Here is a 17,548-nt window from a genome sequence, read left to right as displayed (position 1 = left end):
AGAAGCACTTGAAGGAAGCAGTGTTGGTGGAAGACTTTTTGAGTAATGTGCCAGTGTTTCCCGATGTCCTTCCGGTAACTACAGTTTTGTTGTTTGTTGGTCTGGAGAACAGTTTTGCCAGGAACAGATATTAATCAAATTGTTTTGCATTCAATTCACATCAAATCTTACAGTAGAGCTGAGGGCTAAGCTAATGCCATCGAAGGAAACTATCTGGTCAGAAAATGTTTCTCTGAGGTTTTAAGTACACTGACTTCGGTTTTGTCTGAATTTAAAAGTCAAAAGGTATGGTTGATCTAGGCCTTAGGGTCTACATGACATTCCTTAAATTAAGTGATAATCTGAATCTGGCTTCACAGGTACAGGGTGTCATCTGCATAACAAGGGAAATGTATGTGTTTCAATATGAAACATGCTCTGTTGTTGTGGCAGCCAAAAACTGATTTGAAAAATAGTCTTCTTTTTGTTCCCCTGGTGCTTTTATCACCTAAGTAGCATTCACTTTGCAGCATTGTATAACTGATTGTTGTGCACATGCAGTCCCTTTTGATGGTAAAATACACAAGCTAATGCAGCAAATATAAAGACACTGCTAAGTGTCACAGGAAATTATCATGATTATGGTTATGATGAGGAATATTTTCTCATCAGCTAAGCCACAGAGGCACATTAATCACCCACACCCCATATTCATCTTCATTTTCTTCTCCATCCCTCTGCCTTTCACACTCTCTTCCTCCCATCCCGTCCATCACTTTGCTTTTCTTTTCTCGCTTATCCATTTAACTCCTCCATCTCTCTCCACACAAAAAGATACACACCCACACACACATGCAAGCACACACAGACACACACAAACAGGCAGACACACACGCACCCAACCCAGGGCTGGTAATGCAGGGTTAATAAGATTGGAGAGCAGCTGATGGTTGTGCACATTGAGGCCAGATTACATTTAATTCGATTGGGTTTCACTCAGTATGGCTCCCTCCCACTCCTCTCTTCTCTCTGCCTTTCTTTCCTCCTTCTCCTCATTGTCCTCCTCCTGCTTTTGTTGGACCCGAGGTGGTCCGGCCTCACAAAAAGACACAGGTTCACACAGAAGGGTACAACGTGTGCACACCGCTTTCATGTGCTTTGCTTTCATTTTCGGAGCTGCTGAATACACATGCACACACACACACACACAGTCACGTCCTTGGTCACTCTGCTGCCCTCCACTTTTAAAACCAAATGTGATTCATTATCCGTATTTTACAATGTCAACTATGCCTTGAACCAGACACAAGAATGGATCTCTTGGGGAAAAAAGAACATAATAATTAATCAAATGTCTGGTCTAAAATAGATTTCTTAAGTCTTTTTAACAAATGTGTGGAGCCTTATAAAATAATGTTGCAGAGAAGACACGCTGCTTGTTCTCTTCACAGCAGATTGTATTGGTCAGAACAGTTGAAAATAGTTGGGCCTTTCTGGTGACATGGTATTTGGTGGGTTTGGTGTCGTGTGAAGCAAAGGAGCCACCTCTTTCTAAAGAAAGAAAACCTGTCATCACAAAGTAACACCATAACACATCACATTGAACTTGTTGTCATGTTCATTTAAAACAGTAAGGGACGACTTGTGCTTTGTGACATGGTGCATTATCAAACAGAAGTGGAAGAAGCCATTAGAAGATGGTAGATTGTGGCCATAAAGGGATGCACATCAGCATTGACACTCAGATAGACTAAGACTGAATGATTGATTTGTAAGGGGCCCAAAGTGTGCAGAGTAGGGCTGTGCAATTAATCGAATTTTGATCGTGACAAACGGTATGCGTTGCCATCTCGGCACCATTTCAGCAGAGTGGTTCTGCCAAATATGTACCAAAAATGTCGAGAAGAGGTTGCAAAAGAAGTGTCTAAAGCGGACGACTTCGCGGCGACGACAGATCTTTGGTCCAGCCGCACAATGGAGCCATATGTTAGCCTGACCCTCCACTTCATTGACACAGAATTCAGTTTGAGAGTAAGATGTCTCCAAACGGCGTTCATGCCTGAAGACCATACTGGACAAAACATCGCCCATGGACTGAGGGAAGCACTGGCGGAATGGGGATTAAACGAGGGAAAGCTAGTCTGCATCACCACGGACAATGCCGCTAACATAAAGCTGGCGGCTGAGGTCAATGGATGGTTGAGGCTCCAATGTTTCGGGCACAGACTCCACCTGGCCATAGGTGAGTAGCAATTATTCTTATGTGAAAAATGCCATGAGGGTTAGATTAGTGATGATACTCAGCTCAGTTAACCAGATAACGCCGGGTTTACACCGGGCGCTGAAGCGCTATGGTCCTCATAGCCATCCCCCACCCCTCTCTCTCTGTCTGTCTGCTTGTGTGCTTGTAGTGGGGGGGCAAATGGGGACATTTAATAATGAGAGGAAAATCGGGGAAATTGAAACTCCAGGACAACCGAAGGGAAATCCAAAGTTCTCAGTTACAAAGTGTTTTTTTGGAGAGAAATACTGAATAAATGCATCATGTTTTCAAACTCAAAAGTAATCGTTTGAATAATCGTGATTTCAATATTGTCCAAAATAATTGTGATTATGATTTTTTCCATAATCGAGCAGCCCTAGTGCAGAGACAACATCACCCACACCATTTGCAACACCAAGGATTAATGCAGCCGAGGAGTAATTCTGTCTCTACCATCTGCAGCCTCAACATCCAGACACAAAAGATCAGTCTTCACCTGTCCGGTTTGGGTCTCTGTATGTCCTGCACCCTAACCGTCTCAGGGCTCCAAGTGTTGTGTTGTGTATTCTCTCCTCACCACTGTTGTAAAGAGTGGTTATCTGAGTCGCTGTAGCCTTTCTTGTCAGATCCAATGAGTCTGGCCATTCTCCTCTGACCTCTTCCACCATTGAAGCATTTTCTCTCTACAGCACGTTGAATTTATTTTTGGGGAATTTTTAAGGACTGTTGAGATATGATTCCGATGTGAACATTAACTGAAGGATTTCATGCACTGCAGACACATGATTGGCTGAGAGTCTTGTTTATCATTTGAGCACTCTGTGACTACATTAATTCTGGTCGGGGTTTTAATCACAGGGTTACATATACAGACTGCAGAGGTTTAACATCACCACATCTGGACCCATGAAAGAGAGATAGCTAACACTAGCCATCTCTCATGTCATAGCACATGTCATAACAGCTGGTTGTTTCCACACACTTGTCCAAAAAACAATTTTATCCTCTTTTGAAATGTAAAAAAAATTACAACCATAGCTACATTGTGATTATAGTTTATATTTCTTGACACCAAAAGATAAACTTTTGTTTCCAGTTTGATTTTAATTATTTCCAACTGTCTGCAGTCAAGTTTGCAGTCAACAACGTGGCAGATATACAGTAGAGCTACACAATACATCTCCTTCCTAATGCAACACAATGGACATGTTTTGGAAGGTTTAAAAGGGATATGAGATAGGTCATTCTTAAATTTAAAAGCCAGAAGATAGATCACAACAGCACTATGACTGTAGGTCCTCCCATTTTTAAATGATGATAATCTGTCATAAAGTTTGCTTGAGTGCTACCAAATGCCACATTGTGCATACACACTGGTTTGTGACATATGGGTGTATGAGCTGTGTCTTAATTCAGGGGCCGTATCCTCTGGAGGCTGCATTTGTAGCCCGATTGTATCACAGCAGCACAACTAGGCTGTCCCAAATGCTCCTTCAAATGTGACCAACATATGCATCCTTTTACCACCAAGCAACGAAGGCTCCAACGGATGGATCCTTCTCAGGTCAACCTATCCCAGGATTCATTGTGATTCAGTGACAAAATGTAGGGCCAAGCTTCAACTCAACCAAACAGCTAACGGTACACATGTTAAAAAAACAAGGGGCTTTTAAACTTTGTCCTCTTGTCCAGCTGCAGCTCTGTTGCTAGGCGACAGTGCTAAGGGTGAGACACTTTGGTGACGGAAAGTCTCCGAAGACCAGGCCGTCTCATTTTGGTTCGGCTGCATAGACTGTTTCCTCCGAATTGGGACACAGCTATTGTATCATATGAGAGAAACTGAGAAGAGTGAGATGAGGCAAAGGAAAAAGTGGAAACAGAGAAGAGTAAAATAAAATAAAGAAGGAAACAAACACATTTGATCAATCGGGATGAAAGATGAGGAAAATTTAAAACAGAGGTGGGGGAAAAAAAAGAGGGTGACACAGTTTCAGGAAAGAAAACGATGAGAGTGATAGACAAGCAGGGTGAGAAAGAGAGCAATGCTCGCATCTTCCTGTCTGTGTTTTTGTCTCATCTTTTTTTATGTCTCAGTCGGCTCTGTTGTCCTCCTCTTCCCATCACTAACCTCAGCTGTCAGACACACACACACACACACACACAGAATATACACGCATATACAGGCAGCACTCACACATATGCGCACAGGGAAGGAAGCTAGCACACACTGGATACATCAGTAAACCCAGTGAAGAGAACATCAGGCATCTGGCTTTTATCAGACACACACGCAAGATGAGGAAGATGAAGAATATAGAAAGAAAGAAAGAAAGAAAGAAAGAAAGAAAGAAAGAAAGAAAGAAAGAAAGAAAGAAAGAAACCAAAGGCGTTATGGGTTTATTCAGGGCTGATAAATGACTGTCATGCAATGAAGTTCACTCAATGTGTATATGTGTGTGTTCTCTCTCACTTTTCTAATACACCCTTCGTCTCTCAACCCACACACACTTCCCTCCACTCTCTCTCTCTCTATCCTTTATTCGCTGTCCTCACTCAACCCTGTAACTAATGACTCTGGAGGAGGCAAACACACACACACACACACACACACACACACACACATATCCACCTACACACTCAAACAGGTTGGGAGGGGGTGAGGAGAAAAAAAGGTACAGAAGAGAGGATGAGGAGGGAAGGTTGCAGGGGGTCATATGAAGAGAGGAGAAGAAAAAAAGAGAGTGGAGCAAAAAAAAGAGAAGAGACACAGAGAATGGGAGTGAAAGGCAGAAGGTTCCAAGGACAAAGTAGAGGGGAGAAGAAGAAAGGGAGAGAAAAAGGGAGGGAGGTGTGAAGTGTCACTGCCAGTGGTACCAACTCTCTAATTAGCATAGTGACCTTGGTCTCCAGTAACTGTTATTATTCACACACACGCACACACACACACACACACACACACACACAAAGTGCTTATACAGTATGCATAATAAAGTCTGTGTTTTGTGTTTGCATTGTAAAAAGGTGCCAAATAGGAATTTTAATATGCATTATTTTTCTATTGCAGAATGCTTTTCCTTAGGAAGATCAGTCTTTTGTAATGACTAGATTTTACACAAACACACACACACACACACACACACACACACACACACACACACACACACACACACACACACACACACACACACACACACACACACACACACACACACACACACACACATTCTGCATTTTGGCAAGTGCAGGATGTAAAAGTTTATGTCAACACAAGGAAAAAAAAGAATAAAAAAAAAAAAAGGAGGAGCAGCCATTAGCCCGGCCCTTTGCTTTGCCTGTCTTCCACTACTCTCTATCGCCATCTCACACTTACTATCCTGTCAATAACGGCGGACTACCCAAAAAAATATCTACCAAAAAAAAATAACACACACGGATCATACCCTCATCAAACTAGCGTAAAGCAAATCACAAAAGTCATGCTCAGATTCAGGGAGTTTAAGAATAACGAAGACTTAAAGTGTCGAATGTGGATCCAGATAGATACAAAGAGAGACGGTGAGCATGATGCAGGGAATTGAGAGCGCAGGCGAGAAACAGGCAGTACAGCTGCAGCAGTAATCATCTTTCAGGTCAACACTAATTACCAAGAAGATTGAGGAAGTGAGTCGAAGACACACAGCTTCTTCCCTCTTCACAGCTTCTCCTCTCTTCACATCCTGGCTTGCTGTATTTTCTTCTAGTCTCATCTGTTTTCACAAATCAAAACATGCAACTATCACAAAGTAGATGTCGGTGGAAGCTGCAGGGTTATATAAATAAAGGTTTCTCACAGTGAGTGTTAGTGTAAACATACCAACAGCAGTCTTATCTTTCTGCAGATGTGCTCCAATTAATTCATAAGTAAGTTACTCCACTTGCTACCCCGAGTGGATGAGGTGTTGTACCGGACCGTTTTGGTGGAGAAGGAGCTGAGCAGCAAGGCAAAGCTTTCGATCTATGTTTCAAACCTCAACTTTGGTCACAAGCTCTAGTTAGTGACCAAAACGACAAGGTCACAAATAGAAAAAGCCGAAATTAGTTTTCTCTGTGGGCTTTCTGGGCTCTGCCTTAGCAATAGGGTGAGAAGTTCCGACATTGGAGGTTTACCAGGCACGACCAACCGGGAGTAGACCCAGGATGAGACCCTGAACTCGCTGGAGGGACTACATATCCCACCTGGCCTGGAAATGCCTCAGGATCTCCCAGGAAGAGCTAGAAAGCATGACTAGTGAGAGGGATGTCTGGGATACCCTACTTGGCGACCTAAGCCTGGATAAGCAGAAGACAATGGATTCAGGGAGTTACTCTGATCATGGCAAATGTTTAGGTCGAATTATCAGACCTACACTAAAGAGAGATACAGCTGCTCCGAACGTTTTGCCCTGCGTCTAGCCTCTAAGGCAGCACCCACATCCCAGTGTGGTCATGTATATAACTTGTGTTTTTACTGACTTCAAACTCTATTCACTGTGTTTACATAGTTCCACCTCTTTTTCACTGACCCAGCAGAAATGTTTTTCTCACCCAATTCTCACTCTAATCGAATCTGTCACGTCCCCTTAAACATACTCAAGGTTAGATTATATTACCATTTCTACGAGAGCAGGAACAACCCCAGGGTTGAACTCTGCTTTGTGAAGATGGTTTTTACTTTTGTGTGTGTGAAGTAGAAATATAGAGGAAATGTCAGAGGTGCTATGTCCATTGTTTCCATCTGATGGAGGTAAAATGTTAAGACTGAAAAAGTGAGAGCTTATCTGAAACTAGTGATAAACCCGTCTCTGGTGGTCTGCCTGCACAGATGTATTTGTTCTTTTGGCAGTAAGGTTAAGGATGTAGCATCTCATGTCAAAACCTCCACCACAGTCCATCAGACATGCACCTCAACCGTGTCTGGTCTTTTTTTTTTTCTTACATTTCTTACATTTCTACAAAAAAAAAGTGCAAAAGAAGAAAAGTTAAACTAAAATGGCACTCACTAGAGTTCATAGCTCCGCTAAGACGCAGTAGCTCCCTTGAATTCTGCAAGCTGCAATTGTACAGACTTATAGTTATCAGGCCCCTCAAAATTTTCATCAAGATCAAAGAATTATTCCCTGGGAAATACATGGAAATGTAAAAAAAAGTCCCACCTTGCAATGTTAAAGAAAGTGCAAAAGAAATCTGGATCTATCCCTTTTTCCAGATCCATGCAAAAATGTACTCATTTCCCACCATTCTACCATGTTTCGTAAAAATCAGTTCTGCTATTTTTGCCCAAACCTGCAAACAAACGACAGAGGTGAAAACTTAACCTCCTTGGTAGACATTAAGAGACAACTTTCAGTTTATTAGTGTCTAATTGTGTCTTTTACTACAAGCTTAAACCATTCTCACAACAAAACCTTTAGTTTGCTATATAACACAGTTTATTGCAGTAGTAGCTGTTTTTTTCTATTGTGGAAACCTTTTAATATGTTTGTGTGCTTCCTGGCAACCTAAGGTAACATTACATTACATTACATTACATTTCATTTAGCTGACGCTTTTATCCAAAGCGACTTACAATAAGTGCATTCAACCATGAGGGTACAAACCCAGAACAACAAGAATAGAGAAAGTACAATTTCTTCAAAAAAGCAAAACTACAAAGTGCTATAAGTAAGTGCCATTTTACGTGCTACTAAATTGTTAGTTTTAAAAATGTTATTCAAGGTATAGTCGGAAGAGGTGTGTTTTTAGTTTGCGGCGGAAGATGTGTAAACTTTCTGATGTCCTGATGTCGTTGGGGAGCTCGTTCCACCATTTAGGAGCCAGGACAGCAAACAGTCGTGATTTTGATGAGTGGTTACCTCGCAGTGAGGGAGCAACAAGCCGATTGGCCGAAGCAGAGCGGAGTGAACGGGCTGGGGTGTAACGTTAGAGGGGATTGAAATTAAGCTGTTCTGTTTATATTCTAATCTTATACAGTATATGCTAATAAATAATATTGTATTGGAAGCATTATCTTTAACCAGCATCATGAAACATTACTCACTAGTGAATATAATGTGTGAATGGTTGTCTGTCTCTGTATGTCGGTCCTGTGATGGACTGGCGACCTGTCTAGTGTGCACCAGCTGGGACTGGCTCAAAGGATCAAAGAATAGGTGGTATACATATTAGATGGATGGTTAGTATTAAGCATGTCATTACCAAGTCAGGTTTTATTGTATGTATTAATAGTTCTCCAGTTTATGTACCTTGTTTTTTGATATTTAAAGTTGAGCGCATTGGATGCTTAGATTCTATGAAGACATTCAGTGTTTGATTCAACGTTTTAGTCCATGTCAGGCTACGAAGCGAGGTTCAAGGTCAGATCAGTGTAGCTGTACACAAACTATACCTCTACTCCGCCCCAAAAAACAATTATATTCCTTTCCTAAACGTCTCATCACTCTTTCACAAAAGCTATTCACCTCTTTCTCCCGTCTCTACAGCCATTCTCTTTTTGGTGGTAAAGCTTTTAACTCGAGCAGATAAGAACCAAGAACAAAGGTTTGTGACCCAGCTAACCTGAAAAACCTCAGTGTACTCTGACAAATATGTGAGAGCTAGCATGGCATGAGTTTCCACTTTGCCAAATTTGTCTCAATCAGTGTAATTGGTAGTGAATGTCTGAAAAACCAAGACTTTGTCAAACCCTAATTAAGTCGCTCGTCTTACAAAACGTTACAGGCTCGAGATAGAAATTCGACATCAGTGAAACTGACTTCCTTGTTGCACCCTGATTCGGGAAAGTTAGACAAGACATCAGCAGCTCTGTGCATAATTAGTTCATGAAACAGTAAGAAGTCTGTGTAATTTCATTTGGAATTGACTTCTTGGCTTCCCTTCCATCCCTCCGGAAAACTCAATCTCCAAGGAGTCGAGGGTTCTTCTCTCTTTAATAACAGCTAAACACATCAACACTGCTCTTCCAAACGCACCCCTCCAAGCCGTTAGAAACAAAATAAGAGATGGAAGTCTAATGAAAAGAGGTTTAATGGAAGAGCAAGGCAAAGGTTGCTCAGAGGCTTGCTGCTATTTAATTCAATGGGATGCTCCTTCTGCCTGAAGACTGGCCCATTTTAATTGCACTCCTCTCATTTATAACTAGAAGCATGCAGTGATACAGCCCTAATAAATCTGAGAGCAAGGCAGGCTATTCAGTGTCTCCCTCACACACACACACACCCATAGAACTATAATGTCATTGTGCTGGTTGAGCCCACGTGTTTTGGTACAGCAGTTGACCACAACTGCTAGCTACACACACACACACACACACACACACACACACACACACACACACACACACACACACACACACACACACACACACACACACACACACACACCCACACACACACACGCACACACACACACTGCTGAGTAACCTGTATAATGCAGCAGGTGTATGGGCAATTTGTTGCTACTGTAGACTGATGTCATTCATGTTAATAAATACATGTAAAACATAATTAAATTCAGCTTCAACATGCAAATTCAACACTAGATGTCACTAAATTCTACACACTGAACCTTTAAATTAAAAATGGCAGATTTCCTGTTAAGTTTAGAGTTTGGCTCCAACAGACTTTTTTGTAGGTTTTGGCCTTTTACATGAGCCTACCAAAAGCTGGGCCGTAGAGCCATTTTGCCATTTTGAGAGCCCTAAAATACATCAATTTTCATGCATGTGCAATGTGTCATGAGTTTTCAAGCATGTCTAGCCCCACCAAAAAAAGCGTTATTTACTCGGGCCTAACATTCGGGGCCTTAATGATGAAACACTACGGAAATAAACACCAGAAAAAAAGGCATAAGAGTAAAGGAAGGAGATCAGCTCATCTGTTCTATCCCTACTCCAATCTTTTCAAGGATTTGATCAATAATCTCATCATGACCATAGACATTAATCAATAACTCTATATGGGCTGAATCAATAATCTCCCCATCGGCTTAATCAAAGCTGCAGCTATCAGTCTCACATCAGTCAATGTAACAGAAAAACTGATAATCCAGTTATTACCGACATCACACCATTGTCACTATTATTATTACGACCACAAATAACATCCACCATCATAACCGCCTTTATCATCATCACCATCAGGTTGCAGGCAATGACTGAATCTACCTGGAGTATTCAGTACCACAGGAAATTCAAACACCTCCGTAAAAACAAGTAAAGCAGAGCCGAGTGAAGGGCGGGTTGAAGCTTACCTTCGCCATCTGTGCCTGGACTCCACTGGCTTTGAGCGAGGCCACAGCCTTCTGGGCTGCTGCAGGGCTGTCAAAGTCCACAAAGCCGTAGCCTGTAAACACAGACGATAGTGTTAACGCAGAAGTAAGGAAGGGTGGGGTAAAAGGATAAAAAGGATCAAAAATAGAGGGGATATTAGTTCAAGTTGGTCTTGATATTACTGAGAAACACAGTCAGTGTTCATTTCTGTCACGCCTCTGCTGTATTTCAGTGCCGCATTAATCCAATAAATGTGTCAAAATCAAGTCAGGTCATGTATTTAATGAAGGCCGCGAGTTCCCTCCATTAAATGGGTTTTAGCGCAGAGCATCAACAGAATTGGTGTCATAACAGTAACTCTTGATATCTTGTTTATGATCCAAAAGATCTTTTAATGTCTGCACAAGTTTATGCACAGTTCATTACAGCTCTTTGTGCTAAAATTATTACTCTTATAATGTCTTTGGGTGTACGTCGATAATGGTAACTGCTCCCTAACATTGTCTGTAGTTGCACACATATTATATATACCATGTGTATAGGGACTCATTAATGAACAATCCTTAGTTTTTACACGTGAAATCTTCCTCTTTTCTGACATTTAATACCCCACTGTGTTCCATGTGAGCTAATTTTATCTCTCTGCTGCTCTAAGTCAACGTGCTCCTATAGTGGTGGTCAATACTGGATGCCTCTGCACCAGTGACATCTTGTACAATTCTCTACATTTTATGCAGCAATTAGAGTGTGTGTGTGTGTATGTGTGGACAGTGTATCTGTTGAATGGTATATGGGGATCTAGTTTGAGCCCTGTAGGAAACACTGAAGGACACAAGGTCTGAGCACACACATTTACTGTATCATCGTCTGCTTTCAGATGTACAACTTTTTTTCTACTGGGTCACATGGGTGGAGCTGGAGATGTCAAAAAGACACAAGGAAGGAAGAAGACACAGCCTGTGTGAATGACAGTTTGCGTGTTTGTGTGTGTGAGGCAAATAACAGGAGAGATACTGACACACATACATTCCACACTGGAATTCCAGCTGTAGTTTTGAGTGGGCTGCATGTTAACACAATTAAATGATTCGCATTTCAAAAGCCTCTCATCAAAATCCTAAATGTAAACATGTACAGAATGAGGGAAAACACTTCCTCTCTCTTCATTCCTAACATCTGTTCTTGTCTCTCTCGTCTTTTCCAGAATTCGGAGCCTTGCTCAGTTTTGCTGATAAGCAGTTGGTTTTTTACTATTTACTTTATGGTTGTTCAAAGGCTGCAAGCTGCTTTCACAGCGAGATCTGTGCAGCACACACAAATATTTATCCTGTTGCTAATGAGCAACCCATAATTTAGCCAAAATAGGCTAACACAAACACACATGCAAATTCTTACTATGGCCCGTACACATATGATGTGCACACTTTGAGACTGTGACAAACAGCCTTACACATATGAGCAAAATAAAATTCACAAATATATGCAAGTATGCGTCCACACTTGCACGCCACATACACAAGCACTCGCTGTTTTTGTACTTAATCTATATTTACCTAATTAGCGCCACACCAAAACACTTGAACTAATTGAGTATGCACATGTAGTATTCATCAGTCGTCTGGCGAGATGCTCATTTACTTCGAGAAAAATCTTAAAAAGTTCCACATCCCTCACATTCAACACTTCAGCTAATGGGTGTTTGTTTAACCATAGGCTGCCCATGTAATTAGTGGGAAAATACATGGCTCACGACGGATAATTCAGTCCAAAACAGGCGCCTTTTGTTTGATGGCAGCAGCTTCAACATTGATCAGTGGTGCACATGGTTGTTGAAGCAGAGAATGACTGCATTTATGTATGAAATAAAAAATAAATGCAAGGACTGCATTTAAAAAAAATGTGTTTTGAATGTGACTGCAGAAAAATAATGAGTTGTCTGTGTACCAGTGATATAAGATATTAATGTCTCAAAGCTTTATCAGAGCTCAACATATTCCAGATCAGTTTCAGCCCATTATTGAGATCAATCAGCCTCGACACAAAACAAAGAACATGTACAATATAGCATAACGCTCCCAGACAGCAGCAGTGACACTAAACTGACTCATTTAGAGTGCTTCATTTATTAAGTAGCTTCTTTGATTTATTAAATTAAGCATAACATTCATTATGGATTATTATATTTCTGTGTTGTGGGGGCAGCAGGAGGTCTCATGATACCACAGGTCTGCATAGAAATCAGAATTAGTAACCTGTGGCCTCACTTAACAGCCGATTTTCAATTAATTTGATCCATCTAGAAAACAAAAGTTTTTTTTTTTTTCACAGAAATAAAATAACAGTTAGCAAATACATTTCATAGTCAGAACTACTGCTGCTGTTTTTAGAGATACCCTGGAACGTGTATGTATGACCTACATATGAGCAGAATATCTGGTGTCCACAACATGAATTTATCCAAATTAATCTTTTTTTTCTTTACACTGTTGCAGTTTATTCACAAAAGCCAGCAAAACACCAAATGTAATAACTTGTGCACTAATAAGAAATTCTCTTATCCAAGGCACTAAGCTATGCATGGCAAATTGTATTTGTTTTTATAAAAGGCTAGAGGCTTCAGACTTTAGGCTACATCCACACTTGGATGCATCAACTGTGCTCCGGATACACAGTCACACTACTTTGGAATTTTACAGCCACTACAACTGAGAAGTTAGGGAATGCCTGGCCCTGTTTTAGTTTGTTAACTTTGGGGCGGTTAGTCTGGACGGGTAGAAACTGCTGAATGGGTCTTGACGTAGCCTTCGCTGAGGTGTCAGGCTCCTATCACATGACCCTCCTCCAGAAGAAAACAACCGGCATTAGCCTCGGCCACAAAAATAATCAATTGCGAGCGTCGCTGACCCTGTTGTCTTTGTTAACAGCTGTTGTGCCGTTAAATTCTACATTCTACAATGAAACAACTGCTTACATGGGCAGGAGACAAGCTTTTATTCAAGCAATTCCTGTGTAAACTGGCATGCGCACGGCTAGTGTACGAGGGCGAGTGTTAGTATGGACAGGGATTAGGACTGATAAGGAGCCCTGTGGACAGACTGTTTTAGTTAGAAGATGCCATTTTCAAATGAAAACATAGTAGCATGGCTTAAGCCTTAGTTTGCAGTGTAAGTAGAAGCCACTTCTTCGAGCTGCTCTGTTAACAGTGATTTACAGATGAACTACGAAGGCTCATATCAAATGTGTCCTTAGTATTACTGAACCCGAGTCCATGTCTCAGGAGCCTTGGACATGCTCTCTAAATAAGATATTGAGCTGTTGTAGACGTTGGCATGTTATCCAGCTTTGCTCTGCACATTTCAGTGAGTCCTCACATTCAAAGATGTTTGAGAGCAGGCTTGATAAAAGACACGTGACACCTACTGCCAGATATTATTCACTCTTCTATAGCTGAATTTTTTTGTCCCTGTGTTCATCTCCATGACTAGTTTGGTGTGATAAAACATTAGCCTTGAAGAGAGTTTGCCATTTGCTTTGACTCCATTCATCGCTCAAGGGGAGATCTGTGTATTCTGGAGATGTAATTGCCCTTTTCTTCAGGGGGGGCGGAGGTCAAGTATCGGCAACAGAACACACGACAGAAGCTGGTAGGGATTCATTGTTTTGCTCAAGGACACTTCAGGTTGCTGAGGCTGTGAGCAGATGCCTGCCGGCCAAGGTGATGGACAGTTTGACAAAGTGCTACTTCTGCCTAATATGTAATTTGTATGTTTTCATATAAAACCGACACTCATTTAATTCAGAAAGAAATCGTATCTCCTGCGGATGTAAATGATAGCTCTCCTCAGCACGATGATAAGGATATTTCAAGAGAACGGAAGAGTGAAAATAAGATCTCTGAATTATATAATCCTCCTCATGTGTGCCCTGTCTCTCCCCACTGTGGCCTAATGATGACACAGACATGACAATTCATCTTGCTCAGTCGAGCCGGGCAAATATTACACTCGTGAATGAAAAGAGAAGAAGAGAAAAAAACATTTTTATTAAGAAGCACACGCATACACGTGAATACACACCCACATCCCCTAGCAGACACACACACACACACACACACACACACACACACACACACACACACACACACACACACACACACACACACACACACACACACACACACACACACACACACACACACACACACACACACACACACACACACACACACACATCCCAAGCATCCATCTAATCTCCTGAGCTCCCAGAGTTCCTGGCCTTGGGCCATTAGAATAGGCAAACCGAGTACAGAGGAAACAGAGAGACGGAGCCAAAGGAGGAATGGAAGGAGGGGCAGTGAGTCAGGGGGGAGAGTGAGAGACTGGCAGGCAGAGAGAGAGAGAGAGAGAGAGAGAGTGAAAGAGTAAAGAAGATGAGATGAGCAACAGGAGAGTGAGGGAGGGAGGGAGACCAGGAGCGGGCGGGAGACATGGAGACAGTGAGAGGGAGGGCGCCTGTCTTTGGGAAATGGAAATCCTTTACAATCTTAAGTGGTTTCCTCTCCCTTCCTTCCTCCATCCTGTTCTCTGTGCCCTCTCCCTCCCCCAGAGCTCCCACGCTGCTAAATAGAAAACTGTCAGTGTATTTAACACTGAGCCACTACCTGCTTCACGGCTGAAGACTTCATAAAGGGAATCTTTTTTTTTATTATTTCAAAGAACTAAGTCAAAGTTTTGCTTTCTTTGTTCACTTCAATGACAATTAATTAAACAGTAGTTTTCAATATACTGTTTTCAATATAGCTATGTATCATACAATTAAATATTAAAGGTCCCATATTGTGTTAAATACATTTTCTGGGCTTTTACTATCCGTAATTACTTGAAGGGGGTCAGTAGGGACCCTCAAAGTATGAAAACAGTCAGTCCGCGGACTTTTTCACTCAGTCCATTCGAAGAAATATGTTATTGAAACGTTGCATTTCGTACTTCCTCTCCGTATGATGTCATCATGGAATCACACTCTTCTCTCAGCCCCACCCAGCCGGTACCAGTCCAGCCTCCGAACCCACCACCCCAGCGTGTGTGACTCAAAGTGCAGTCAGCCAATCAGAGGAGGGGCTCATAAATAATAAATGAGGCAGGCGAAAACAGCCTGTTCTGTCTGCAGCTCCAGAGAGAGACAGGAGAGAGGACAAGCAGTTTGTTCGACTTTAAACCACTGATATAACATCTTCGGGGACCAATACCTCAAATGAAGTCCCAGAAAGGTTTAAAATATGGACCCTTTAACATACTATTCCAGAGGGAGACATTAACTTTTCAGGGCCAAAGTAGCAAGAAGCCTTGAATAAGGCTTGAGGAGACCTCATTTCTGAACACAACAAAATAATTTAGGTACAGTAAATCACAGGAATCACATGACAACAGCAGTCTGCGAAACGATCTAACAATATCCCTGTCTAGACTTGATGCATTCACCCGTCTCTCTAAAGCCGTTTTCAGACGTGATGTTCGGGATTTGCCTTGAGAAACACAGCAGTAGATTGCCCGGATCAGACTTGTTCACCACAAAAAGGAACAGTAAGGCTATAGAGATGGCACCTGAAGGCAGGACATAACCTTTGATGTACACCGCGGAAATCTCATGTTTTGGTTTACAGCACATCAACATCTACATTGGCCCTCATCACCTAAAGCTCTTGAATCTCCTCTCTTTCATCCTGAGATATATATATATATTTCTTTTGTTTTTTGTTTTTGTGTTTGTGTTTGTGTTTGTTTGTTTTGTATTCTGCAGTTTTGCGCCTGTGTTAAAGCAACATGCTCACTTGCCCCCTGTGGATTTTCTGGACATTTCTTCTGCTGTATTCTCACATGGGCTCACTCGTACACTTCCCAGACATTTGACCAGGGGGCAAGCAGGAAAACTTCCAGAAAATGTTCAGAGCAACTGACTCGGACATGTGCGTTGTCACATACGGCCCCTCTGGAAACTTTCAGGGAAACGTCCACACTTCAGGGCATTTCTGAAAGCAGCTTATGATCTATCACATTCTCCAACCCTCATTCTTCTCTGTCTGATAATTCATCAGTTTCAAAGGGTCCCCTTCCTTTTCTGTCAGCCCCAGGTTATTTTTACACTCCTCCCCTCCAGCCTCCCTGTGCCTCCTCCCATCCATCCCTCCCCTTTTCCAAAAGAACTCTCTGTGCCAATTTGTGCTCTCTTAGTCACGCTAAGCACTTATCTTGTCCCCACTGAATGTCTCTGCAATCAAACCAACACTTATCCGGTTGTAAGGCATTCTAATGGCCGACTGATAGTGAAACTCCTTCATTGTGGGTTAACTACTGGCTGAGAGATGCACACCGATCAGCAACATGAAAACCAGTTACCAGTGTTAATGTTGTGGCTAAGAGATGTATGAAATCTACATTGCAGGCAGTGAATCTGATCGTGGGGCCACAGGCTGTAAAAACTGCCTATGCAGCTGCAGCTGCAGCATTCTGGGTATTTTGTGCATTAAACAATAAGCATGAATTTATAGCTTGGTGTGTATGGGTTTGCATTTTAAAACAGTCTCACTATGGTTTAGTATTCATAAAAGCCTCGTCTGGAATTTAGTGCCAGGATCTTGTGTATTCCTATACGCACAGATATCAAGTAGGCAAACACAACAGCTAAGTTCACTGATTGTACAGAAAACAGATCTTTTTTCATAAGGAACCGAGCATATGATTTATGCGCACACATACAACGGCTCATTCTCGGGGCTGCTCAGGTAACTCCTCAAGCAACAAATTCAAACTCCAGGTCTGTATTGATTGTTAGTCCGCCCACGTTAGAGCACAAAATGTGAGTGAAAGTGATTAAACCAGGCTGTCAACTCGCTGCTTGAGTCTGAGGCAAATGACACTGCAGAGCATCTGATGACCTGCATCTCATTAAAGAAAGCAGGGCCTTAGTCATGTCTGTTTTCAGTGCATTATTAAAATTGCCATTGACTTTCAATCATTGAACTTCTT

At 41.9% G+C, this 17,548-nt stretch overlaps 1 protein-coding gene across 1 annotated transcript in view; it reads right to left on the bottom strand.

Annotated features, from left to right (window-relative positions):
- The window catches only part of LOC118113820 (RNA-binding motif, single-stranded-interacting protein 3), a 124,744-nt gene that overhangs the window by 58,782 nt on the left and 48,414 nt on the right, over positions 1-17,548 (bottom strand). Inside the window, exon 4 of the mRNA XM_047340953.1 lies at positions 10,508-10,599. Within this exon, the coding sequence (XP_047196909.1) occupies positions 10,508-10,599 (92 nt within the window). The remainder of the gene's footprint in view (positions 1-10,507; positions 10,600-17,548) is intronic.

The sequence above is a fragment of the Hippoglossus stenolepis genome, chromosome 8 (assembly GCF_022539355.2).
Source record: "Hippoglossus stenolepis isolate QCI-W04-F060 chromosome 8, HSTE1.2, whole genome shotgun sequence".
NCBI classification, from domain to species: Eukaryota; Metazoa; Chordata; class Actinopteri; order Pleuronectiformes; family Pleuronectidae; genus Hippoglossus; species Hippoglossus stenolepis.
The sequence above is the reverse complement of the archived record's forward strand: the minus strand, read 5'-3'. Positions and strand labels throughout refer to the sequence as shown.